General features: G+C 51.8%; 1 protein-coding gene across 1 annotated transcript in view; it reads left to right on the plus strand.

Moving 5' to 3' along the window:
• Nucleotides 1–25,576, plus strand: part of Hk2 (hexokinase 2) — a 53,848-nt gene that overhangs the window by 22,175 nt on the left and 6,097 nt on the right. Inside the window, exons 3-15 of the mRNA XM_021658101.2 lie at nt 5,467–5,615; nt 9,966–10,085; nt 10,723–10,818; nt 11,202–11,301; nt 11,641–11,824; nt 15,799–15,954; nt 17,763–17,996; nt 19,282–19,586; nt 21,507–21,655; nt 21,831–21,950; nt 23,531–23,626; nt 24,336–24,435; nt 24,529–24,712. Coding sequence (XP_021513776.1) covers nt 5,467–5,615; nt 9,966–10,085; nt 10,723–10,818; nt 11,202–11,301; nt 11,641–11,824; nt 15,799–15,954; nt 17,763–17,996; nt 19,282–19,586; nt 21,507–21,655; nt 21,831–21,950; nt 23,531–23,626; nt 24,336–24,435; nt 24,529–24,712 — 1,993 coding nt within the window. The remainder of the gene's footprint in view (nt 1–5,466; nt 5,616–9,965; nt 10,086–10,722; nt 10,819–11,201; nt 11,302–11,640; nt 11,825–15,798; nt 15,955–17,762; nt 17,997–19,281; nt 19,587–21,506; nt 21,656–21,830; nt 21,951–23,530; nt 23,627–24,335; nt 24,436–24,528; nt 24,713–25,576) is intronic.

The raw sequence follows: 25,576 nt of genomic DNA on the forward strand, positions 1-25,576 counted from the left end.
AAACCAGTGAGATGACTCCGTACATAAAGGCAGCCAAGTTCAACAATATGAGTTCGATTCTGGGGCCAGCACAGTGGAAGGAGCAGACAGACAGACTCCCACAAGGTGTCCTGTGGAGGCCACACCCGCACAATGTAATAAATGTAAAACAAACAAAACAAAAACAAACATTTCTTATTTTTGTGGTTGCACCTTGGTCCTAATGAAATGGTGCAAAACTCTACAGAAGAAACAGATCGAGAAGAAATGAAAAGAAGGATGGGGAGGAAGAGGGAGGCAGGGTGGGACCAGGAGGAGATGAGGGAGGGGCCTACAACTGGGATACAAAGCGAATAAATTGTAAATAATAAAAAAGAAAAACCTGGAGGCAAGGGCTGCTTAGGAGGTGAGCTGTGTTAGCCTTCCCCTAACCCTTGCTGCACACAGACCTTTGTCTCCTTCAAGCTTGCCCAGCCCCCCCGGGAGCTGTGTAGGATGCCCCTTGTCTAGAAGGGGTTCCCAGAACCCATCATTTCTGGGTAGCCTGTTTAATTACCTGCTGCTGGGGCTTAGGACAGGACGCTGCCGTTTCTCAGCGTGCTTGCCTCAGAGGAATGGGCAAGGCAGCTTCGAAATACAAGGCTGTCACCTTTTTATTGCAAGGCACTCTTAGCAGGGCTGGCTGGCCTACGGAGCGGAACGCCTGACGGGAGGAGCAGGTGGTGATCTATTTTAACTAGTGGCAAGTACCTAATGGTTCAGAATAGACCCTGCTGGACATTCACCTTACCCTTGGCCCTTAACCTTAAAAACAAAACAAAACAAAACAAAACAGCATGCACACACACACACACACACAAACTGAAAAAAACAAACAAAAAAAACCCAAGAACTTAGACGTCATCAGGTGCCAGATGGCCTCGGAAGTTTTTAAACAGCCCTGGAGTTACTGATGTCACGTTCCTCACCTCAGGCACATCAGCCAACTGCCATTGCAGTGCCCGGTCTCTGCCTGTGACAGGTTGAGTTCCCAGGGGACATCCGAGCCCTTTATCTCCCGACCTTATGTATCTGATAAGAGTCACACTGAAAGTCTTGGCGTTGGAAGTGAGGGATTCCCTACTTGAGGGCTGACAGCTTCCAGTGCTCACTTGTTGCTCACCGAGGAAAAACCCTTTTGGCTAGCCAGCCCTGGCTCTGAATCTTTGCCCTGATCAAAGGCATGTGCCAATACGCTCACATTTTTAATTTTTTATTACGTGTGTGTGTGTGTGTGTGTGTGTGTGTGTGTGTGTGTGTGTGTGATGGGAACTGAGTCAGCAAGAGTGGCTGGAGGGAGCAGCTTCACCCTTCCCTGTTGGAAAGGGCACCACAACCCTGTCCTTCTGTCACTAGTATTTGAGCTGTGGACAGAAGTATTTTCAGATTTGTTTTTTGTTCATTATTGCTTGTGTCTGGGTGTTTTTAAATGACGAGCGTCGTCTTCAGAGAGGGCTGTGGAGTCGGGGAGGTGGTACAGAGGTTTGTGAGGTGACGGGAGAGGATCGGCTTCTTTTGGGCACAGGCATCAGCGAAGGACCTGCCATCTTCATCTCACTCAGTATGGAAGCTCTAGCTTCTCAAGAGATGAGCTGGGTTTCCTGGTAGAAATGAGGGTGTCTTTGCTTTCTTTCTCACTACTCTGGTTTCCAGGAATGAGAGCACGGAGAGGAAGGTGTGGCCCGGAAGGCCGGACACAGGCTCCGAGTCAGAAGCCTTGCATCAAACCCTAGCCCTCTTTCACCCCTGTGTGACCTGAGCCAAATGATTCAGCTTTAGAGGCATCACTTCCTGCCATGGAGGGCTGGGGGGAGGGGACGTGGGGAAAGGTGCTGTTGCCTCCAGGTTTTACACTCTTGGCGTGTAAGTGAAGGATTCCCTTTTGAGGGTTTACAGCTTTCCAGTGCTCACTCGCTGCTCACGGTGGAAAAAAACCCTTTGGCTAGCTAGCTGGATCTCAGTGATCGAGGGCATGTGCCAATCTCCCATCACATCTTTAATATTTTATTACCTTTGTGTGTGTGTGTGTGTGTGTGTGTGTGTGTGTGTGTGTGTGTGTGTCTGTGTGTGTGTCTGTGTGTGTGTGTGTGGTGTCACGGTAAATATCGAGGTCAGAGGCAAACTTGCAGGAGTATGTTCTCTTCTTCCATCCTCTGGGTTCCAGGAATCAAACTCAGGCTGTCAGACTTGGTGGCAGTGAGCCCGCTCATCAGTTCTCATTTTAATTTTTATAAAGTGAAAGTTATGATCCAGTGATAACAACATGCCTAACAATATGAAAGAAATCAACAGGCATGTCCTTCTCAGAAAACCCTTATAGTTGCCAGTCAGACTATGTGAAAGTGAAGCATTGGAGAACAGATTCAGTATGAGGTAGTGGAATAAGCTGCCTCAAATACCACCTGTTGTTACTTAGGGGCGGATTCTCTGTAGAGCTTTTTATTTCGAGGTAGGGTCCCTGACTCCCGACTGTCCCGGAATTCACTATTTGAACCAGGCTGTCTCTGCCTGCCTCTGCCTCTGCCTCCCCATTAAGCCAGCCTAAAGTCTGTCCTCATCATTTGCATGTATGCTCACCGTGATCATTTGCATGTATGCCCACCGTGTGCATGTGCACCATGGGATCCAGAGTGCGGGTGCTGGAAGGTGTCTGGTCCCTTAGAGCTGGAGGGGCAGGGGGCTCCTCAGCTTCTCTGGAAGAGCAGTGCTCCATTAACCCCCAAGCCTTCTCTTCAACCCTGGTTGTGATTTCTTTCTTTTTTAAAAGTTATTTACTTATCCGTTTATTACAGATTTATATATTTATCATGTATACAATGTTGTGTCTGCATATACATCTGCACTCCAGAAGAGGGCACCAGATCTCATTATAGATGGTTGGCATCCACTATGTGGTTGCTGAGAATTGAACTCAGGACCTCTGGAGGAGCAGTCAGTGCTCTTAACCTCTGAGCCATCTCTCCAGACCCTCCTTCTCAGCCAGGCGGTGGTAGCACACACCTGAAATCCCAGCACCGGGGGAGGCAGAGGCAGGCAGATCTCTGAGTTCAAGGCCAGCCTTTTCTACAAAGTGAGTCCAGGGCAGCCAAGGCTACACAGAGAAACTCTGTCTCAAAAAACCAAACCAAACAAAAAGAAACCTCCTTCTCCCGAGTTGGACTGAAACTCACTATGTAGCTGAGGCTAGCTCCTGTCTCAGCCTCCTGAGTGGATTACGGGAGCGGATCTCCACGCTGGGCTAAGAAACCTGCTCTAGGCACGTTCCCTTGATTCAGAAGCTTTCTCCTGCTCAGAGCTGCTTCTTCACATGCTCCCATGAGCTCTGTTCTGGGATTAGGAATGTCTTGGAAGGATCCCAGTGGAGGTAGGGCTTGAGCTATCACTAGTAGTATATTGATTCAGAGTGGCCAAGAAGAGCTGGGAGGAGACCTTTCAGACCAAGGAGTGATACTGAAGGAGGACAAGGACAGTGGCATTTACTGACAGCCATCTGTGTGTTCATATGTTCATATGTAACCTGTGTTCCCATTTCATCAAAACCCCGTGAGGACTGTGGCAAGCAGTGCTGGAGGTGGTGAGGCTACGTGTGCAGGGAGCCTCTTGATGTGCCCAGGCCACTGCTGAGCCAGAATTCATGAGTCCTGGCCACCACACGTAAAGTCTGTCGCTTCTGATCTGTGGGAGATGGATATGAGCGATGTAGAGACTGGGGCTGAAGAAGCGTCCGTCATTGCCTTGTGGGGTCATCAGGATTTCAGGAGTCACTGCTTGGTGCTGTGAACTCAGAGAGGGCCCAGTCCTTGGGGTCATGAGCGGGTGTGGAGGAGGAGCTGAGGAGGGCGGTGTGTTCTGAAGGAATGGTGAGCGAGCCTCGGTTCCCAGCAGCACTCTTATTATTCACAGTCCCCTTTAGTCCGCCAGAAAATACAGCCGAATCACATTCCTGATGGAGCCGCGCTGGCCTGAATCCAGCTGGGCTGGTCTTGGATGATAACCAACCAGAGGCAGTGCCGGCCACCCCTGTCCCCCACGGTCACTGATTCAGCGGATCGTGTGTGTCCTGGGCCTCAAAGTGCTGATGAGGCAGCTCAGCCTTGATTTTTCTCTTTCATCCCCCTGACAACCAACACATAGCGTTTCCTAGAATCTGGCTGAGGCCCCATGGCCGGTGGAGCTTCAGTACTCCAGTGTCCAGAAAAGTCATCTGAGGCCACGAGGAGGGGGTGGGCAGTCTCCCCCAGGCAAGGCTTTCGTAAGCCTTTCGGAACTGGCTTCTGGCGTGAGTGGTGGTGATGCCTTCAGGAGCCCCGTAGGGAGTGGAAAATTGCTGTTGTCTGAATAGGTGTGAGACCGTGTTTGTCCTGAGCCCGCTGTCTGCTCTATCTTTTACATTCTTGCTATAATTCTGGATGATTAAGAACATTACTCAATTCTCTCATGACAGTTCTGGAAGTATGATACCGCTACTTAAGAGAACAGAGGTCAAACCAAATTCTGTGTGCCTGGGGTACAAAGAGTCTGTAGCTAAAGAGTAGCCAGGCGAGGATTCTCACGTACATAACATGCGTTTCAGATGAGCGTTAGGCTAGCACTGCCCCTGACCGAGGGTGTGGGGGTGAGTCCTGAGGAACCTCAGACGGCTGATACCTTCCCCAAGTGTCTGCTTTGCATCTTAGAGATTGTGGGCACTACATTCAGGGAGATGGTGAGAGGTGTCCTGGTGGGTTAGGGACAAGATGCTAAGGGGATCCAGGACCTGGGCACAGATTAAATCCTTTCGTTTATGTAGTCAGGCATGTCTTTGGCCCTGCCAATCAGACAAGAGTCTTAGTGTGGAGTGGCACACCAGTGAGGGAGTCTCCCTCCACCCGGAAAGAAGTCTGTCCTTTCAGAGGAGGAGGCAGGCTGGGAGAGGCTGCCCCGGGGAGCACTTGCTTTCCTGGCCCTCCAACGCACCCCAGGCCTCTGCGGCCCTTTCTTTTATTCTGCGCCTCCCTGTAGCCGGCTGTGCTATGGCCAGCAGCTAGGTGCTTCCTATCCTAGCGCGCTCGTTTCCTGGTAGGATAAAGATAAAGCCTACTGCGCGATCTGATGGGCGGTGTTTTCTCAAAGGAGGTTCTTCCCAGATAAGTCATTGACAAGGCAAGTAGGACAGATGAAATGTGAAGCTGTCTCATTGTTTATGTGAATTACAAAGTAATAAAAATATCTCATCATTAAGGAAGCCAAACATAAGGCTGGGTGTGATGGGACGTGCTTGTAATTCTAGGACTCTGGAGGCAAACCTGTGTTACGCCGAGAGAGAGAGAACCAGATGTGTCCAGAAAGAGTGACCCAATTGACCCTGCTCCCCCATGAGGGACTCGGGGCTTGACGCCTTACCCAGTTTCCATGAGGTGGTTTGATCTTGTCTTTCCCACACTGACGGTGGCCACTCTTTGTCTACAGAGCATGGAGAGTTCCTGGCTCTGGACCTTGGAGGAACCAACTTCCGTGTGCTCCGAGTAAGGGTGACAGACAATGGCCTCCAGAGGGTGGAGATGGAGAACCAGATCTACGCCATCCCTGAGGACATCATGCGGGGCAGTGGAACCCAGGTACAGTCTTCCTCTTGGGGCAGCTGCCGAGCCGCTGCCTGTGGGACACCCTGCATCTTCACCCACCTCGGCAGGACATCCTGGACATTATTCCAGCTGTGGCTTTCCCGTGTGGGAGCCCTGAGTGTCCAGAGGGCACAGCATCTCCGCTGGAGATGGGAGAGGTTGGGGCCTTATCAGCCCAGCCAGGCTTTTCCCACCAGCCAGGTTGCTCCTGGGAAAGGCGTTCCATTTGTGAGTAAGCAAGCTGGGAAGATATTTTCAGACCCTTTGCCTGTCTTTGGGCTTATCGGGTCAGCCTGAAGGCTGAATGTCTGGGACTGTGGACATTTTCGTTCTGCTGAAGGTGTCTCCTGGCTGTTGTGTTTGTGTCAGGAAGAGCACTGTGCCCACACAGTGACAGGGTGTTTGCCTGAAAGCTTAGGTCCTGTTTTGGGGCAATCTTGATGTGTGATTGCGGGCAAATGTTAACACCTAGCAGTGGCCCGGTCTGTAGAGAGGCATGATGGGTAAGAGTTAGGCCGTGGGCTGATAGTGTGGTTCGTGGAACAGGCAGCACGCACACTGGTGTTTGCTGTTTCTCTGTGGGAGTTTTGTCCCCAGACTCTGGCCAGCGATGGTATTGTCTCCCTTCATGGAGAATGTGGTAGCCTTTCTGTGTGTTGCTTCTGTCTCTCATTGTGAGGCCTGCTCCCAGATGACAAATATTTGAGAACCAAATGAGACAAAGTCAAAAAGCCCAGAAGAGGCTTGGCTGTGGTTGTGAAAAAGACTTTGGACGACAGAACAATGCACTGGGCGATTTGCCCATCTCCACAGACAGCCACTTGCGCCTCAACCCCGCAAAGGGCCCAGGCGCCCAAGGTCCTGGCAGCTTGTCCCCGAAAAGTTTTACCTTGAAACCTCTCAGACTGTCAGGGCCGGGGACACATGGTTGTCCTCACATTTGAGAAGCTGAGCCTGGAGGAATGAGTTCACAGCCGGCCTGGGCTCTCTATAGTGTGGCCTTCTTTCGAATGGAAATAATTGAAACAATATGACCCCTAATAATAACACCCTCTCAAACTGGCAGGTTAGAAGTTATAAAGGCGATCATTTTTATTTTTACTTTTAGCCACATTTATTTATTTTGTGTGCGTATACATGGAAAGGTCAGGACAATTTGTGGGAATCGATTCTTTCCACTCTGTAGATTCTGGGATTTGAACTCAGGTGGTCAGGCTTGATGGCAAGTGTCATTTCACCGGCCCAGTTTAAGGATTTTAATTAAAGGAAAAGAAATGTGTGTGTGTGTGTGTGTATTTTTTATTTTATTTCATTTGCATTGGTGTTTTGCCTGCATGTATGTCTGTGTGAAGGGTTAAATCCCCTGGAATTGTTGCAGACAATGGTGGGCCATGATGTGGTTGCTGGGAATTGAACCTCAGTCCTCTGGAAGGGCAGCCAGTGCCTTAACCATTGCGTTATCGCTCCAGCCCTGCAGATGTGTTCTTCTTGTTCTTCTTTTTTTTAAGACAGGATTTCTCTTAGTATCTCTGGCTGTCCTGGAACTCACGCTGTAGATCAGGCTGGCCTCAAACTTGCAGGGCTCTGTCTTCTGAGTGCTGGGATTAAAGGTGTGTACCACTACTGCCCAGCAAAATAGATTTTTTTAATGCAATTTTATTAGATCGGTAGCTAAATAATCAAACCTCAAAAACTTGCAAAGGTCCTCAGAACTGTGAACCTTCCCAGGGTGAAATGGGTCTTCTGGTCATTGCCTTCTGTTCCAGAGCAATCAGGACATCCCCTTCCTCCTCAGCCTCCTGAGGTTTCTGAGGTGTCTCTCTTATGGGAAGAAGAGTGAGCTGATCTTCACATCAATTGGGAAAGGAAATGTTCAGAGCACAGAGCTAGCAGGCTTGTGCCCTTTGAGCCTTTTTATGGCAGGAAGGTGTTGACTTCTCCAGCATCTTATCCTCAGTCTTCAGATAGCAGGAAGAGTTAGTCTTCTATCTCAAGAGAGCAATCCTCTCTTTTTCTCCCAGAAAGCTGGTAGGTTTTTGATCTTGACACTGACTCAGAACTTTTTTACAACAGATTTGCCCTGCGCCAAGCCGTGGGTCACCTGAAGTGTGGACAACTTAAAATGTGACTGACCAGCTGAATTTAGGTTAAGTTGATAACAGGCCCTTGAAAGGTAGCCCAGGCTGGCCCCAAATTCTCTATTCTCCTATCTCAGCCCCTGAGTGCAGGGACTTTTTTCTTGCTTCTGTGAGGAAGGCTGCTGGGGACTGGGAAGACATCTTGCTCCCCACTCCAGATAAAGGCCCCTCCAGTTCCCATGATTGCTTGATGTTTGTGTGCGTTCTTTTCGTTGGGTAAAGATAGTCATTCACCCTAAAGGCTAGAGATACAGCTCAGTAGCGGAGCATCTGATAGCATGCTAAAAGCCATGGATTTAGTCTTTAGTACTGAATAAAAAAGAAAAGGAAAGGAAGGAAGAAAGAGAGAAAGAAAGGGGAAAGAAGGAAGGAAAGAGAAACTAATGGACATGGGGAGTAGAGGCTATGAATTTGTGTAATTTGATCCGTACATGTTTCAGCATGAGTGGTGCTTGCTGCTCTCTAGAAGCCCCATCGGTAGATGAAAATTCCAGCCAGCTCAAGGGAAGGTGGCCTGTCTGTGCTGGTGACAGCCCTGTCCTGTCTATGCTCTTGCCTTGGACTGGAGGCTCAAAGTTCAGCATCAGCTGTGGTTAACCTTGCACAGGGTGAGACAGATGGACAGAATCCACGTGGGAGTTCAGTGAGGGCCGGCTCCTCCTAGATTAGGCTGGCTTCCTCCCTGACTCCACACCTGCTCATCACCCCAGACATCAGGGAGCCAGAGGGCCTGTTAACCCCATCAAGGGATCTGCTTCAGCCTCGGAATTCGGAGAAGGCTTGCTGGTTCTCCCAGAGAGGTGTGAGAAGGCTACGGAACAACAGAGGACCGTCAGCTTTCTCTCCAGCCTTGGCCTTCTTTCTTCCATTCTACTTTCTTGGCTTTTCAATTTTGCTACTCGGCCCTCTCGTCCGAGACTCTTCACCCTCTTTGGCCTCTGCTTGCTTTATATCACATTGCCTCCGGCCTCAGTCTCTCAACATCTGGAGAGCCGCCGGTTTCTGTTCTCGGGTGCTGAGGAGTGAGGAGGGACCTGCTCCGTTGGGCCCTGGCCTGACTGGAAGCCCGAGTCGTCAGGAGCACACCTCCCTGCCACGGTGTGGTGGCTGTGTGCATCCTTGCAGTCACTGCCTCGTCTTTCATCCTGAAACTAGAAATCAAAAATAGGGACCGTGGAGATGACTCAGTAGTTTTAAAAACAGTTGCTCATCTATCAGGGGACAAGAGTTTGGATCCCAGGGCCCACATCAAGCTACTCACAACACCTGTAACTCCAGTTCTTCATGGGCACGGGCACACACGCACACACACACACACACACACACACACACACGTGAATAACATCAACAACAAACCCCAAAATGATTTCTTTGAATTGCCTCCAGGGCATTAGTTTTTTCTTAGAGAGGAAAAATAATAAAGGTTGCTTATTTTTGTTGAGTTGGTTCATAGAGCACCAATGCCCCTCCCCTGCCAAGAGCAGGGGTGCCAAAGCACTTCTTGGCAGTGAGGTGGGCATTCCATTCTGGGAAGATAATCTGGACTTCCATGACGGCCGGTAGAGGATGCTCGGTTCTCAGGGCACATATGGACTCTCTGATAACCACGACTTCCTGACTTGTGGGGTTCTTTTGACCGAGATTCATGTGAAAGGCTCAGGTGGAAGAGTCCGTCCAAAGAGCCCTAATTGGCACCCTGCCTCTGTGCATGTCGCGTGACTGAGCCCAGATGTGATTTCCTTTCCACAGGAGAGCGAATGATGACCTAAGTTCCATTAGTTCAGTTTTGTGTAAGAGACCTGTTGCTGTCACAGAGGTAGCATTAGAAAGGAGGGGTTTACTTTTGGCTCCAGATGGAAGAAACTGTCTGTCATGGTAGCAGGAGTGTGGCATCAGGAGCCAAGGTCATACTGTGTCCACAGCCAGGAGGCAGGGTCCACCAGGGCCCTCGGTGGGGGCTGGTGCTCAGCTCAAGGTCTCCTTGGCCATCGGTCCTGGGCCCTGGCCTGCGGAAGGTGCCAGCCACCTTTAGGGGAGCTCACCCACCTTCACGAACCTAATCTAGGCACTCCCTCACGGGCATGCCCAAGAGCTGTCTTCTAGGTCCTGCTGGATTCTGACAAATTGGCAATCAGTATAAAGCATCACGCTGGATCTGCCTCTCCTCTCTGTTCCTCCCCGCTCACCTTCCTGTTTGTGCCCTTAGCTGTTTGACCACATTGCTGAATGCCTGGCCAACTTCATGGACAAGCTACAGATCAAAGAGAAGAAGCTCCCACTGGGTTTCACGTTCTCCTTCCCCTGCCACCAGACCAAACTAGATGAGGTATGACAGGCCGAGATGCTTTCTCGGAAGGGGACTCCTGACCATCTGCAGCGCAGTGGCGCTGAGGGGGTTTGCATATGAACGTTCAGTACTGAGACTTACGTGTTTCCATGTAGGTGTGGTGGGTGGTGATGGGTGATGAAGTGGGAGCGGCCGAGGTGTTCCGCCCACTAACCCCACATACTTTGTGCTATCCTTGTCCTGTGCAGGTTAGCAGGAGTGGGAAATTAAGATCTTTTGATCTAAAGGGCCACAAGAAAGACCCATAGGTGAGAGAGCTAGCCCGGAAGCTGGGGATGTACTCATTTGGTAGGGTGCTTGCCTAGCTCGCACAGAGCCTTGGGTGCCACGCCCAGCACCGGCCACAGTAGCACCTAGTGAAACCCCAGTTCTCAAGCAGGTGGAGACAGGAGGATCAGAAATACAAGGCTATGTATCCTATTTAACAGCTCTTTCCCCTTCCTCGGGGTAGGGATCGTGATAAACCCGTGCGTGCGGCCTGCTCCCTGGGCTAGTTGGGAGACAGTGTACAGGTTTATCCGTGGCTTTAGGCCTGAGGTAGAGGGCTCTGCTGAGGACTTGTTGGAATATTGCTGCTTCCGTTGTGGGAAATTGCATTTTTTTGGTCCTTTTCTAGAGTTTCTTGGTCTCATGGACCAAGGGGTTCAAGTCGAGTGGCGTGGAAGGCAGAGATGTGGTGGATCTGATCCGGAAGGCCATCCAGCGCAGAGGGGTGAGTAAAGGGTGGGAGCCCGGTCCGCAGGGTCTGACAGGTCCGCCCTGAAGCCCTTCCCTGTCTGTCCGTGGACTGAGCACGAGAGGGTTCTGTGGAATCAGGGATAAGTGTTCGGCATGGCCGCGGTTGGCCAGTGCTTTTTGTACGTGAGGGAGGAATGGAGAGGCAAGATGGCGGGTGAGGTCGGTCAGTTGTTAGTGAGTGGGGGAGAAGGTGACAATGCGGACTTGGCCCTTGCTGCCGTCCGGAAAAGTGTCCTTTGGGGCAGAGATTCGGGGGCGATCACTGCGTTTAAGCATCTGTGGCTGTGGGTTAGTAGCACGCCTTCGCGGTGCTCTTTCTCCCCCTGGTGATGATGAAGGTCCTCTGGTCCTCTGCAGGACTTTGACATTGACATTGTGGCTGTGGTGAATGACACAGTGGGGACCATGATGACCTGTGGTTATGATGATCAGAACTGTGAGATTGGCCTCATCGTGGGTGAGTGAGCTCCTGGTATGAGCCAGCGCTGCTGAGTAGGTGGGAGGGGGCGGAGAGGGAGGAGGGAAGCAGCCTGGGAGTTTGCCTTCACCTGCTCTGTGAAGGTGTAGCCACCCGGGTGCAGCTGCTTTGGGCCGGGCTGGGACCTGTGCAGCTGAGCAGCGCACTAAGGCCCCGCCCGTGCGCCGTCCTCCCGCCCACCTGTGCGCCGTCCTCCCGCCCGCCCGTGCGCCGTCCCGGGAGGCTGCCGTGAGGGCTCTTGTACAGCAGCGAGGAGGGGGGTGGTGGCCAAGGCTAGGGTACGGCGGCACTGAACGGGCAGTCTCTTGCTCTGGCCAGGCACTGGCAGCAACGCCTGCTACATGGAGGAGATGCGGCACATCGACATGGTGGAGGGCGACGAGGGGCGGATGTGCGTCAACATGGAGTGGGGGGCGTTTGGTGATGACGGTGCGCTCAATGACATCCGCACCGAGTTCGACCGAGAGATCGACATGGGCTCCCTGAACCCTGGGAAGCAGCTGTAAGTGGGGCTTGCCTCCGTGCGTTGTCGGGGGGGGGGGGGGGGGAGGCATACACTCGTATGGGAACGCTTGTGGGTCACCAGGAGGCTGGAAGCAGAGAAGCAGCAGGTGAAACCACATTGCCCTTAACACGGCCGCTTTTTTGCTTGGGCTCTTTCCAAGACAGACTCTTGTCCACAGTAGCCCCGCATCAGCCCCCTCCCAAGCTGACATCAGAGGTGGCCTGCACAGAACGGCCATTTTGGAAGGTCACACTCCAAGTGTGGTCAGCTATCCCTACCGTCTGTTCGCTTGTTTTCTAAAGAAAGTAAGCCACGTAAGAGAAGGTTCAATGTGTCACACACACCTGCAAGTCAGGGTTTCTCTCTGGAACTCGCTCTGTACACCAGACTGGCCTCAAACTCAGCGGTCCACCTGCCTCCGCCTCCTTGGTGCCACCACTGCCCAGCAAAATGAGTGTTTGTTTTGTTGTTTAAGATTTACTTAATAAATAAATGAATGTATAAAGTGTTTTGCTGCATGTACACCTGCACACCAGAAGAGGGCATCAGATCTCATCTTAGATGGTTGTGAGCCACCATGCGGTTGCTGGGAATTGAACTCAGGACCGTTTGGAAGAACAGCCAGTGCTCTTAACCTCTGAGCCATCTCTCTGGCCCCAAGATGAGGTTCCTGAAGACACTGTGTGTGGCTTTCAGCCCATCATTGTCTGGAGGACGGGGCTGCAGCATCTCCTTTTATTTGATGATGGGCGAACACTACCAACTGAGCTGCATGCTGGCCTTGATTTGGGTTTTGTTATGTCTGAAACACAGTCTGACTGTTTAGTCCGTGGCTGTTCTGGAGCTGACTAAGTAGGTGCAAACACACAGAAACTCACTTGCTCCTGCTTCCTAAGAGCCGCCATTAAAGTGTGTGCTGCCTCCTGTTGAATTTTCATTTTTATTTTAGTTAGTTAGTGACTACCTGGTCAGAGTCCTGGGTCTGTTGCTTTGGACTCTTTAAAGACTTTGTATTTCTTTTCTTTTTCAATTAGATTTAAATAATGTGTGTGTGTTTTGCCTGCATGTATGTATGTATGTATGTATGCATGTATGTATATATGCATGTATGTGTATATGCTTCTGCTTGGTGACTGGAGATCAAGAGAACCATTGGATCCCCTGAATGGAGTTACAGATAAGTGGGTACTGGGAAATGAACCCGGGTCCTGTGCAAGAGCAGCCAGTGCTCTTAACTGCTGAGCCATCTCTTCAACCCCACTTTTGACTCTTACACAACCTGATTTGGTTCTCGAATTTGCTAAACCTCTCTGAAGATCTCGAAACAGGATTGGCTGTTTCAGGCAAGGGCTGAAAGGCAGTTGCAAAACCGTTTTGAGCAATGTGCCATTTCTGTGGTTCTCTTGGTGCTGTGAGTGTTTTAGTTCCGATCTCTATTTGGAAAGGCAGCCCAGAAAACCATGCTCTCCAAAGTGGGGTAGAGGTGGGCAGCCTTTGGGTCACAGGCTTCTCTGGGTTGAGATGCCAGCCAGCCTGTGAACTTGAGCTTTTTTAGGATCATCTGGTTGTGTCTGCTGTGGGTGCTGAAAGGGATATTGGCTGAAAAGCCATTCACTCAGGGCCTGCTTCCCTTAGTGGGGCACAGCCATGTCACCGTGAGGGGCCGTGTGTCCTTGGAAGTGTCCAAAGATAAAATGACCAACAGTTGGCTTATCTGTAGATGACTAGCAGAGATTGGGAGGGAGTCTTCCAAAGTGCAGGGCTGACCCTGACTGAAGTCAGTGCTGGGCAGGTCATGCTGTGGAGAGCCACTCAATGGAGGAGCACTCCTCGGCTCCCGAGGAGCCAGCTTTGTTGACAGCGTCATGTAGACATTTGAGATTTACAGTGCTGAAGCCGGGCTGCCACTCAGGAGCTTTGGGCTTCTGGTTTTTGAGACAGCTTCTCCTGCGGCCCAAGCCACCTTTGGACTCACTATCTGGGACGACCTTGATTTTTTTTTTTTTTTTTTAAGATTTCTTTATTTTTATTTACTTTGGTTTTTCAAGATAGGGTTTCTCTGTGTAACAGTCCTGTCTGTCCTAGAAGTCACTTTGTAGACCAGGCTGGCCTCAACTTTGCCTCCCAGGTTTAAAGGGATTGAAGGGGTGAACCACCCCACCTGGCTTACTTACTTTTGTTTTATGTGAATAAATGATTTTTTTTTTTTTTGCATGTATTTAAGCTTGCTGTGTGCATGCATGCTTAGTGCTGATGAGGCCAGAAGAGGGTGCTGGGTCCCCTGAAATGAGAATTACATGCAGTCCTGGATGCTGGGAGTCGACATTTGTTCCCAGTCTTAACCATAGGACCGTTTCTCTAGCCCTATAATTGCCTTTTAAGATTGGGTCTCACTGAGTGTCAGCCTAGGCTAGCCTGAAATTGGATCCTCCTGCCTCCGCTTCCCAAATGCTGGCCCTGCTGGTGCCTGGAGCCAGGCTGCCTACTGTCCTTCAGCTTTATTCTGTCTGAGCAAGTCACATCTTGCTGATCTGAGGGCCTGGCTTTCAGCTCCTGCTAGGTGTTCTGTGCCACACCCTTGCTGGGCCTCCCGGGTGGTGCGGCCCATCCTGGTTAGTACACAGCCCATTGGGCTTCCAGTCTGTTAGCCCCAGCTCCTTTCCAAGACATCAAGGAGCTTTCTTTATCAAAAAGGTAATCCTCCAGGCTTGGTTTCTTCTGTCAGTGGGCCTAGGGTGCTAGTGCTGTCTGAAGAAAATAGTGCCACCTAGCGGTGGAGAGTTAAATTGCTGGAGTTGATGCTCTCCCTTCCTCCCCTCAACACACACACACACACACACATTTTGGCACTTCTTCCTTTGCCTGTGAGTCCCCAGAAGTTGTCAATCTGTTCACCCCCACATCCTTGAGCTCTCTCTTATCATGCCTTGGAAGTTTACCCCAACCTCTGCCCAGGTCATCTATCTATAGACCAGGCTAGCCTCCCCACCTCTGCCTAGATCGTTCATTCATTCATTATTATTATTATTTTTAGGCGAGGCTAGCCTCAAACTCACAGAGATCTGCCGGCCTCTGCCTCCTGAGTACTGGGATTGATTACAGGAGTGCGTCACCCTTTTTGAGAATGCACAGATTAGGGAAGGCAGTGTCGGATGAGTGTCGGGAAGATCTGTATCTTGGTCTAATTAGAGTCACCTTGTTTCCATGGGGACGCTGTGTGTGGGTGTGCGCTGTGCTCGTGCGTGTGTGTAATTTTGTTTCTACTATTGCTCTTTTTTTCTTGAGACAGTCTCATACTCGGCATGTAGCCTGACGATGGCCTTGAAATCATAGCAGTTCCTCTGCCTCAGTTAGGGGCTGAGCAGTATGTGCCCCCACACCTGGCTTTAAGGTTTCATTTTCTTGCTTGGTCCTAGGACTAGGAGGGTTAAGGCCAGCCTGGATTACTCTGTGAGGCCCTGTCTCAAAAGGACAGGTCAGCAGCAGCAGAAACCCCACCCTCAACAACAGCGATGTTTTTCTCCACAGCTGTAAATGCTTTATCTTTGTTTTGTTGTTTTGAGATAGGGTCTCATGTAGCAAAGTCTGGTCGTGAACTTCTGACCAGCCTGCCTCTATCCCTCAAGTGCTGACCTTATAGATGGACCACGGTTCCTGGCTCTGAGTTAAATTTTAAAGACTCACTCCAACAGGAAACGTTAAGTCACCCCAGTTTCTTGTCTGCTCCAGAACAGTCCGTACTCCCTGAAGTCCGGTGCGCTATCCACTGTGCTGCAGAGCCACCTGACCCACTCCTTTGTGGGTTAAGAGCGGCCAGTCTTGTCTCTTTTACCTCTCTGAGTTGTGCTTGCACCCCTGTGCTCTGTGAGTGGACCCTTAGCTTCTGGGGTACACCAGGGTCTGTGTTCCCTGGAGCGGGGCTGGTGTTCATCTGCTGATGGGGGCTGTCACTAGTCCGTCTGTCTCTGCAGGTTCGAGAAGATGATCAGCGGCATGTACATGGGCGAGCTGGTCAGGCTCATCCTGGTGAAGATGGCCAAGGAAGAGCTGCTGTTCCAGGGGAAGCTCAGCCCGGAGCTCCTTACCACTGGCTCCTTCGAGACCAAAGATGTCTCGGACATTGAAGAGTAAGCTCCTAGGCCCATCGCCTACCTGCCCATCTTCTGTCCATGATTCAGGCAGGAACGGGAGGGCAATGGTGGGGTTTGCTTTGAGCTCTGTGTGCCATAGATAAGCCTTGGGTATATGTTCTGTAGGCTGCCTACCATTAAAATAGACTTTCTTGCTGGAATTTACCAAGTTCTGCTGATTGACTAGTGAGCCCCAAGGAGCCCACCTGTCAATGCCTCCTCAGTGCTGGGACTAGAGACATACCACATCTGCTGCTTTTTTTTTTTTTTTAAACATAGTTGTGGGGCTTGAACTTAGGTCCTCAATCTTGCAAAGGAAGCGCTTTTCCCAGTGAGCTATCCCCTCAGCCAGGCTTTTGAGGTTTGAAGTAGGGGTTCACACAGGTGTCTTTGGTAACCCTCTGACTTTGTTTACCAGTCTCCACTCTGCTAATCTGAGTGTGATACTACCAAGCTTACCCGAGTTCCTCGCAACAGTTGGTCTCCAAGTGTAAGGATTTGGGTTGCTGCTCTGGGTTTAATGCTGGAAGCGTCTAAGAGGACCTTACTGGCTGCATCTGTCTCCTAGTCCTTCTCTTGAGTTTGAACATTTAGTTTCTCATGGGCCGTTCACAAAACAGTCTGTGCTGACCCCAGTTTTACATGGGGGGGGGTGTCTTTGGATGCTTTTGAGTTGTGATACAACACTGACCAAAAGTAACTCAGGAAAGGGCTGATTTGGCTTACACTTCCAGGTCACAGTCCATCGCTGAGAGAGGTTAGGGCTGGAGTTTAAGCAGGACCTTGAAACCAACAGTATTATAGGAGCATTGCTCGCTGGCTTGCTGTCTGGCTCAGCTAGCTTTGCTTTTCAGCCCAGTTCCATCTGCCTAGGAATGGCACTGCCCTCCATCGAGTAATAATCAGGACAGCCCCTGCAGATGTGCCCACAAGCCAATCTGATGCAGGCAATTCCTCCATTGAGGCTTCTCCTCTCAGAAGACTCTGGACTGGTTCCGGTTGACCATGAAGGCTGACCAGGACAGGTGCCCACAGAGACACTTCCCCACCATCATAGCTTAGCAAGGATAGGAGCAAGGACATCCTGGTTTGGTTTTTTATTTGTTTTTTTTTTCTTTATCATTAAGGAATATCCCAAGATTTAAGGCTACTGTTAAGGCTACTGTTCTGTGCTTGGGACAGCTACTTGATTGTGGGCTCTTATAGTTTCAGGGACACGATGGAGAGAGGAAGTAGCTTTAATGCCAAAGAGGGGCAGTGAAATAGTTGAAAGGACGTTGTTAAGGAGGGCTCTCGGAGTACTTCTACTACTCTTCCTTAAGCTCAAAGGGGGAGAAGGGCGTGTGCTACAGAGGCACGGGCTCCTCCAGGTGAGGCTCGGGCACAGACTGGCTATTTTTGGGGCGCAACAGGCGGGCAACCTGTTCATTCATCTACTTTGAGGGGAACAGAGAGTAAGAAGCCATACCTGCTCACTCAGCATGTACAGCAGCAAGGGTGGGGTCTTTTCTTTATAAAGTACACACAGAGGAACTGCTAGTTTTTGGGTTGTTTGTGTGTGTGTGTGTGTGTGTGTGAAAGATTAAAGGGCACCTACAGAAGGGAAACCAACCTGGGTGTGGGCATGGGTGGTCTGGGAGAGGAGCCTCGGAATTGCTATGTTGTGCTATATTCCCTCCTGCTGAAGGAGTCGGCGCTCCCTGACAAAAGGAGTTTGCTGGCTCTCAGGGGCTTCCCGTCAGCCCACAGCCCCTCCCCGCTGGCCACAGTGAGTTAGAACCGCTCATACTCTGTCTGTTTTCCAGGGAGAAGGACGGACTCCAGAAGGCCTACAAGGTCCTCGTACGTCTGGGTTTGAATCCGCTGCAGGAGGACTGTGTGGCCACACACCGAATCTGCCAGATAGTGTCCACACGCTCGGCCAGCCTGTGTGCGGCCACCCTGGCCGCCGTGCTGTGGCGGATCAAGGAGAACAAGGGCGAGGAGCGGCTTCGCTCCACCATTGGCGTTGATGGCTCGGTCTACAAGAAGCATCCCCAGTGAGTGAGAAGCCTGGGGCTGGCGGCTCCTTGAGCCAGCTCTGTATTGCTTTCCATATGGCATAAGTGTTCCTGGGTGGACACTGTTGGTATGGGTGGGGTTGATTTCTGAAGGCAGCTGATGACTTGTGCAGTGTTCAGAGTTCCTGGTTGCTGTGTCCTTGGCTTGCTTTTGCCGCCGCCTCCTCCCCCTCCCTCGCCCCTCCTCCTCTCCTTATTGTTTTGAGACAGGCTGGCCTCAGACTCAATATGTGTCCATGGATGAGCTTAAATTTCTCATCTTGTCTCTGCTTCCCAAGTTCTGGGATTATAGGTGTGGCACCTTTGGGCATCCAGTGCTTTGTGCATTGTAGGCAAGCACATTACCACAACCCAAACATCACCACCTGCTACCTCCCTCTTTTATGAGTTACTGATTCATTCATTGTTCTTGCTTATTCTGGCTGGTTTATGTGGGTGCCATGCCCTCTGTTAGGGGCCACTCCAACCGTGAGGATGCCAGCCTCTGCTGATGTTGGTGCTGAATGGTTCCTCCCCTCTCCATGCCCCTTACTAATGCTACCCAGAAGATGTCTCTTGTGCTCACTTACTTAGAAATTGATAGCACCTTGAACTGGTTGCGGCCAAGGCCTCCGGGCCCGAGATCCCCTGCTTTCCCAGCCCAGGGCCATAGAAACACAGATAACGTGGGGGTGTGTTTAAGAGGCCGCTGTGGGACTCTGGGGTGACATTGCCTCACGGGGAGCAGCCTCCGGTGAGGCTTTGTCCATGTGGCTGCCGGGGCCACTGCCCAAGAGCCTCTTGCTAACATTCTCACTGTTTCCACTTGTTCAGATGTCTTTGAGACCATCAGCAGGGATTGGAAAAAGAGAGGCCAAAGTCCAGAAGAAAGATATTTGTAGGTTTTTGTTGTTGCTGGGTGTTTCCCTGGGGCATTAGAGGAAACGAGGCTGGACCTCCAGGAGCAGGTGACATCAAAGCACTTGGTTGCTCTAGCAGAGGCTGGCTCCTTGTGCCAACCAGAGGAGCTGTGGCCCGCTCCTTGGGAAAGAATGGGTCATGTGCGTGCGTACAGAGGGCAGTGCTGTAGAAGAGCTAGGGCCGCCATGACTGAAGAGCTGGGCCTTTTACAGTAACCCTGAGGTAGGGACCCTGGAGAGAGGGGATCCAGGCACCCTTTGCGGCACACGGGGCACTGGCTCGGGCTGAGCTGGAAGCTGCTCTGCGCCCATCTGAACCGCTGACTGTAACCATGGCCTCCTGTCTCCACTCTCTGTCCCTCCAGTTTTGCCAAGCGTCTCCACAAGGCTGTGAGGAGGCTGGTGCCCGACTGTGATGTCCGCTTCCTGCGCTCTGAGGATGGCAGCGGCAAGGGGGCGGCTATGGTGACGGCGGTGGCCTACCGCCTGGCTGACCAGCACCGGGCCCGCCAGAAGACCCTGGAGTCTCTGAAGCTGAGCCGTGAGCAGCTGCTGGAGGTTAAGAGGAGGATGAAGGTGGAAATGGAGCAAGGTCTGAGCAAGGAGACGCATGCTGTCGCCCCTGTGAAGATGCTGCCCACCTACGTGTGCGCCACCCCAGATGGTTCAGGTACACAGCTGGCGTGAGCCATGGAGTGTGTGCGTGCGTGCGTGTGTGTGTGTGTGCCACCCCAGATGGTTCAGGTACACAGCACGGATGCTGGCGTGAGCCATGGAGTGTGGGTGTGTGTGTGTGTGGGTGTGTGTGTGTGTGTGTGCCATCCCAGATGGTTCAGGCACATAGCACGGGTGCTGGCGTGAGCCATGGAGTGTGTGTGTGTGTGTGTGTGTGTGTGTGTGTGTGTGTGTGCCACCCCAGATGGTTCAGGTACACAGCACGGATGCTGGCGTGAGCCATGGAGTGTGGGTGTGTGTGTGTGTGTGTGTGTGTGCGTGCGTGCGTGCCATCCCAGATGGTTCAGGCACATAGCACGGGTGCTGGTGTGAGCCATGGAGTGTGTGTGTGTGTATGTGTGTGTGTGCGCGCATGTGTGTGTGTGCCACCCCAGATGGTTCAGGTACACAGCACGGATGCTGGCGTGAGCCATGGAGTGTGGGTGTGTGTGTGTGTGCCATCCCAGATGGTTCAGGCACATAGCACGGGTGCTGGCGTGAGCCATGGAGTGTGTGTGTGTGTGTGTGTGTGTGTGTGTGTGTGTGTGCCACCCCAGATGGTTCAGGTACACAGCACGGATGCTGGCGTGAGCCATGGAGTGTGGGTGTGGGTGTGTGTGTGTGTGTGTGTGTGTGTGGGTGTGTGTGTGTGTGCGTGCGTGCGTGCCATCCCAGATGGTTCAGGCACATAGCACGGGTGCTGGTGTGAGCCATGGAGTGTGTGTGTGTGTATGTGTGTGTGTGCGCGCATGTGTGTGTGTGTGTGTGTGTGTGTGTGTGTGTGTGTGCCACCCCAGATGGTTCAGGTACACAGCACGGGTGCTGGCGTGAGCCATGGAGTGTGTGCGTGTGCGCGTGTGCGTGTGCGTTCGTGTGTGTGTGTGTGTGTGTGTGTGTGCTCATGTGCGTGTGTGCGCGTGCGCGCGCGCCATGTACAGGCGTTGACTGAGTCACCGGAGAGCATCCAGTCCTCTGGAGCTGAAGTTACAGGTAGTTGTGAAGTCCCTGATTTTGCACTTGGAATCTCTGCAAGACACGTATGAGCTCTTAAGTGCTAAACCACCTCTTCAGCCCCATTTGTTTTGCTTTGTGAAATGGGTCTATGTTGGCCTCAGACTCCATATGTAGTCCAGGATGATCTTGAACCATTTGTCCTAAGATTCTGATTGTTGGTATATACAAACACTTGGGCCAATTTTTGTTTATTAAAGATTTGCTGTTTGGCAGAAAACTGAAGCAGAGAGAACACTGCCCGAGTTCATACAACCAGTGCCAGCTGTCATACCTAGGAATCTGCATTCCAGAGCCAACTCTCAAATACTGTGTTAGTTTGGGTCTACATGTATTTCCTCTTTGGCCCCCATACAAAAAAAAAATTCTGGTCCATGATGGTCTGTCATGGTTGGTGCAGGCTCCAGAGGCAGAAACTAGGGTTTGGTCCCTGGTCGCCTGCTAGTAATATGGCCTGGCCCCGTTCAGCCACATCTCCAAGAGCACGTTTTTAAAGGAGAATGGACTGTCGGCTCGCCTCGGCATCCTAGCTAGCCCAGGTAGCTGAGGCTGGCCTTGAACTCCAGTCCTCCTGTCTACACCTCCCAGGTTCTGAGGTCGTACCCTCCGTGGCATTTGTTTTGGCTCAGATGTTACATTTCGGTAGCTTTAAGTATCCCGTATTGGCATTCCCCGTGTTCTGAAGAGCTGACCTCCGGGTCCAACCATTCGCATCTAGCCCTGGAGCGCTTACTTTCTTGACTGCTAGGTGGCGCTCGCGCGCCATCTTTCCCGAGACTTTCCCAGGATGTCCTCCACAGCCTCAACGAACAGAAGTGTGTTCTCTGTCACCCCAACTCATTGTCATCCTGGGTTTATTTTCCAGAGAAAGGAGACTTCTTGGCCTTGGATCTCGGAGGAACAAATTTCCGGGTCCTGCTGGTGCGCGTGCGAAATGGCAAGCGGAGGGGCGTGGAAATGCATAACAAAATCTACTCCATCCCGCAGGAGGTCATGCACGGCACTGGGGAAGAGGTGAGGCGCCGGGCAGGAGGAGGGGCGGCCTGGCTCCGGGAGGGCTCGGTTGTTCAGTGCCCTAGCAGAGCTGCTCCTCAGGCTGGGGAGGCCTGGGTTGCGTTTCTCCTGGGCGGAATGCTTGGGGCACCCCCTCGGGCCAGGGTCCTTCTCTCAGTGCCCTTTTTTCTTGCAGCTCTTTGATCACATTGTGCAGTGCATCGCAGACTTCCTGGAGTACATGGGCATGAAGGGCGTGTCCCTGCCGTTGGGTTTCACCTTCTCCTTCCCCTGCCAGCAGAACAGCCTGGACCAGGTAGCGCCACCTTCTCCTGTGGGCTTCCTCAGCTCTAAGCTCACTCCAGTTTACAGGAAGAGGGAAAGAGGGTCTGAGTGACCCTGAGTGGGGACCTTGTAAGAAATTAGTCACAGCAGATTATGGATGTTCCCTTGGTTGCAACAGTTTTGGGTCCACTGCATTTGTATTAACTGTGTGCGTCAGGACTGTAAAATCTAAGAAAACTGCTGTATTTTTTCCCTGTTCTGTAAGGCTCCCGTGTTAAGTCTAGAATTGTGAAAGAAAAAGAAAAAAAAAAAAAGAAAAAAAGCAGGAGCCAGCTGCGGCTGCTGGCTCTGAGGTCACCTTTTGATGAGGCTTCAGCGGGTATTAAGGGGACCTGGAGGCCCTGAGGTCTCTGGCCACATTCATTCACCACTTGGGGCAAGTCCCTGGCTGTTGAAGCCTGGTGTTGCCTTGTTATAGTAGTGATCATTTGAAATGAGGTTATGAACACTTTTGCCAGAGGCGCAAAGCTGGCCAGGAGATGAGAGATGGGCGGAGGAGACAAGTATGCCTTTGTCTGCCGTGCGGGTGTTTTAGCCCTGGCTCTGTCGGGCTGTGGGGCCGTGTTTTGTGCTGAGTCTCATGGGATCACTGCGTGGCCACTGTGTGATTATTCAGGTTTATGGAATACCCAAGTGATGGGCACAGACCATGAGCAAGGCTTGGCTACACTGCCTGTGGGTGGCCGTGGTCCCAGCCTTTTGGGGAAGGGATCTGAGGATGCTAGTTTCTGCTGGCTGCCGGTATCAAGAGCAAGAGGGAACAAACCTGCTTCTCCTATGTGCAAAGCAAGTGGGCGTCTGTCCAGGTGGTAACCCCAGCCCTGGGGAAGCAGAGCCAGGCAGATCCTGGGTGCTCCCTGGCCGCTTCTCCTATGTGCAAAGCAAGTGGGCGTCTGACCAGGTGGTAACCCCAGCCCTGGGGAAGCAGAGCCAGGCAGATCCTGGGTGTTCCCTGGCCAGCCAGTCTAGTCAGTTACTGAGTTCTAGGTGTAATGACAGATTCCCTCAAAAAATAAGGTAGACAGCAGATGGGGAAGGCATCTGACATCTGATGACCTCCATACACAGGCCGTGTGCACAGCCTTGTGCACACAGATATGAACAGAAGCCTCTCCCCTCTCTCATCTCCCATCCACCCGCTCACGGTCTAAAGAAGGCTCTGAGGACCCTGGCCTTTCTCCCTAGGTTCTCCAGTCCACTGTTCATTGAAGTCTGGAATTAGGACATGCACACTGGTCCCTCTAGGCTTTGTCCACTGAAAGAAATAAGTGTTGGCGCATTTGCACAGTGCTTAAGCCACGAATCAGTGGACCAGGGTGGGACTCTAGATCTTGGACAAATCCCACAAGTGGTGCTGAGGATTAGATGACGCAACCAAGTTGGTGCCTTAGATGCAGGCTTGGGTCATTTGTGGGTAGTCTGCTCTGCGAGACTGAGAGCTAGAAGCAGAACGGGGTTGGGGACTCACTCCAGGGATGACCCAGGATTCCCCTCTCGGATGCCCCACCTTTGTGTGTCTGTGTGGTAATCATTCGTTCATTCTTTTTCCAGAGCATCCTCCTCAAGTGGACAAAAGGCTTCAAGGCATCTGGCTGTGAGGGCGAGGATGTGGTCACCTTGCTGAAGGAAGCTATTCACCGGCGAGAGGTGGGAGACATAGCCCACAGCTGTGTATTTGGAGTCGGCGACACCACATGTCACTGCTTTCTGGGAGGGAGATTAACTTCATCACTCAGCAGTGGCTGAATAACTTACTAGAAGCCAGGATCCAGTGGCAGGTGCTGCTGTAAGGGCTTTGAGGGGAGGCGAAGTTGAATAGGGAGAGCAGAGAGGAGTGAGCAGATAAGTGGCAGTCTGTGTGTGAAGGCCAGAGGGTGCCCTTACATGGCATGCTTTAGGCACTGCTCATTTGTGAGTTGTTTGTTTTTGAGGCAGTGTCTCCCATTTTTAACCAGTTTGGCTTCCGCCTCTGGAGGTCTGGGATCAAAGGAATATACCACCATGTCTGGCTTATCTCGGTTTTGAGACAGATGCTCTCCCTGGCCTGGGACAGAGCAGTCAGGCCAGCAAGCCCTAGGAATCTGAGTTCTCCGGCCCCCCGTGCAGGATCACAAGCATGACCGTCCTGAGTCTTTTCCATGGGTTCTGAAGAGCAAACCTGGGCTGTGGTGTTTGCAAGCAAAGCAAACACTGCTCAGAAGTGGTGATCTTAATGTCCTAGCCAGCAGAGGTGGAGGTCTCAGCCTGAGCAGAGACAGGAGAAGTGAGGACCGGCCATTGCGTACACCATATGTGGGGGAGGGGTGTGTGTGTCTTGAGTGGGATTTGTGGACTTGACATCTGCCTCTGCCGCCAGGAGTTTGACCTGGATGTGGTTGCCGTGGTGAACGACACCGTGGGCACGATGATGACCTGTGGCTATGAGGACCCTCACTGTGAAGTCGGCCTCATCGTTGGTAGGACTCCGTTTGTCCTTCCCAGTGGGAAGGCGTGGCTTCCGGCGGGCGGGGGACTGGTGTTGTGTGACCTTGGCGCCCTCTGACCGACAGGCACTGGAAGCAACGCCTGCTACATGGAGGAGATGCGCAACGTGGAGCTGGTGGACGGAGAGGAGGGCCGGATGTGCGTCAATATGGAGTGGGGAGCCTTTGGGGACAACGGCTGCCTGGATGACCTGCGCACAGAGTTTGATGTCGCTGTGGACGAGCTCTCTCTCAACCCTGGCAAGCAGAGGCAAGTGCCCACCTGTGTGGGCTTACACCCCAGAATGGGGCCGAGATTGACTGGACTCTCCGCCGTGACATTCCCCAGAAGCCTTTCTCCTTCAAAGAGGTTCTTCTCAGATGTCCCACAAGGTCTTGGAGAATGCATTAGAAGCTGGGTTTGACTCTCACAGGAGGGAAGCCTTTCTGGTTATCCAGCATCTAGCACCTCTATTGTCAGAACGGACAAGCGTCCCAGTGTTCCGGAGCCTCGTGTGTGTAGGGGCTTAGAGTTGAGCTGAGGCCTAACATCTGTCACTCTTCCGGGACGGAAAGTGTTGTGTACAGGGTTACCAGAATTAGTCAAAGATCTTGTGGTCCGTTAGAACACACTTTGCAAAATAAGTAGTCTAAAATTAGAGCTCCCAGACTGAAATATCTCTGCAAGCGAGGCGGGCAGCTCTAATAAAGGAAGCAGGCTACAAAATGAGGTAGGACAATGACAGTGTCTTCAATGAACCTTGGGCCCTTGGCTTTATAAACAGGCATTGTGCATATTCCAAAGACCCTCGAGCCATGCCACAGTCATGGTTGGTTACAGAAGTGAGCATGGGTAGTGTGGGGGTCTGCTGTTGACACCAGTTACTTGAGGTCCAAGAGAAAGCACGTAAGCTGCCCAGTGGGACTAAGGATGAAGATTTAGCTGTCCTCTCCTGCTCATGGGATTGGTTTTGAGGTTGTATGGGTTTGTTGTTGTTGTGGGGCCTCAGACATCAGGTGATGGGTTTTGCTGACTGATTGATAAGGTTCTTGGATGTTGCCCACAGAGCTCAGGAAGTGTTTCTTTCCCCCCAAGAGGAGTTTCCCGCTTTCTGCGTCCTCTCCTGCCTGGATA

This window comes from Meriones unguiculatus, chromosome 5, assembly GCF_030254825.1.
Source record: "Meriones unguiculatus strain TT.TT164.6M chromosome 5, Bangor_MerUng_6.1, whole genome shotgun sequence".
Taxonomy (NCBI): Eukaryota; Metazoa; Chordata; class Mammalia; order Rodentia; family Muridae; genus Meriones; species Meriones unguiculatus.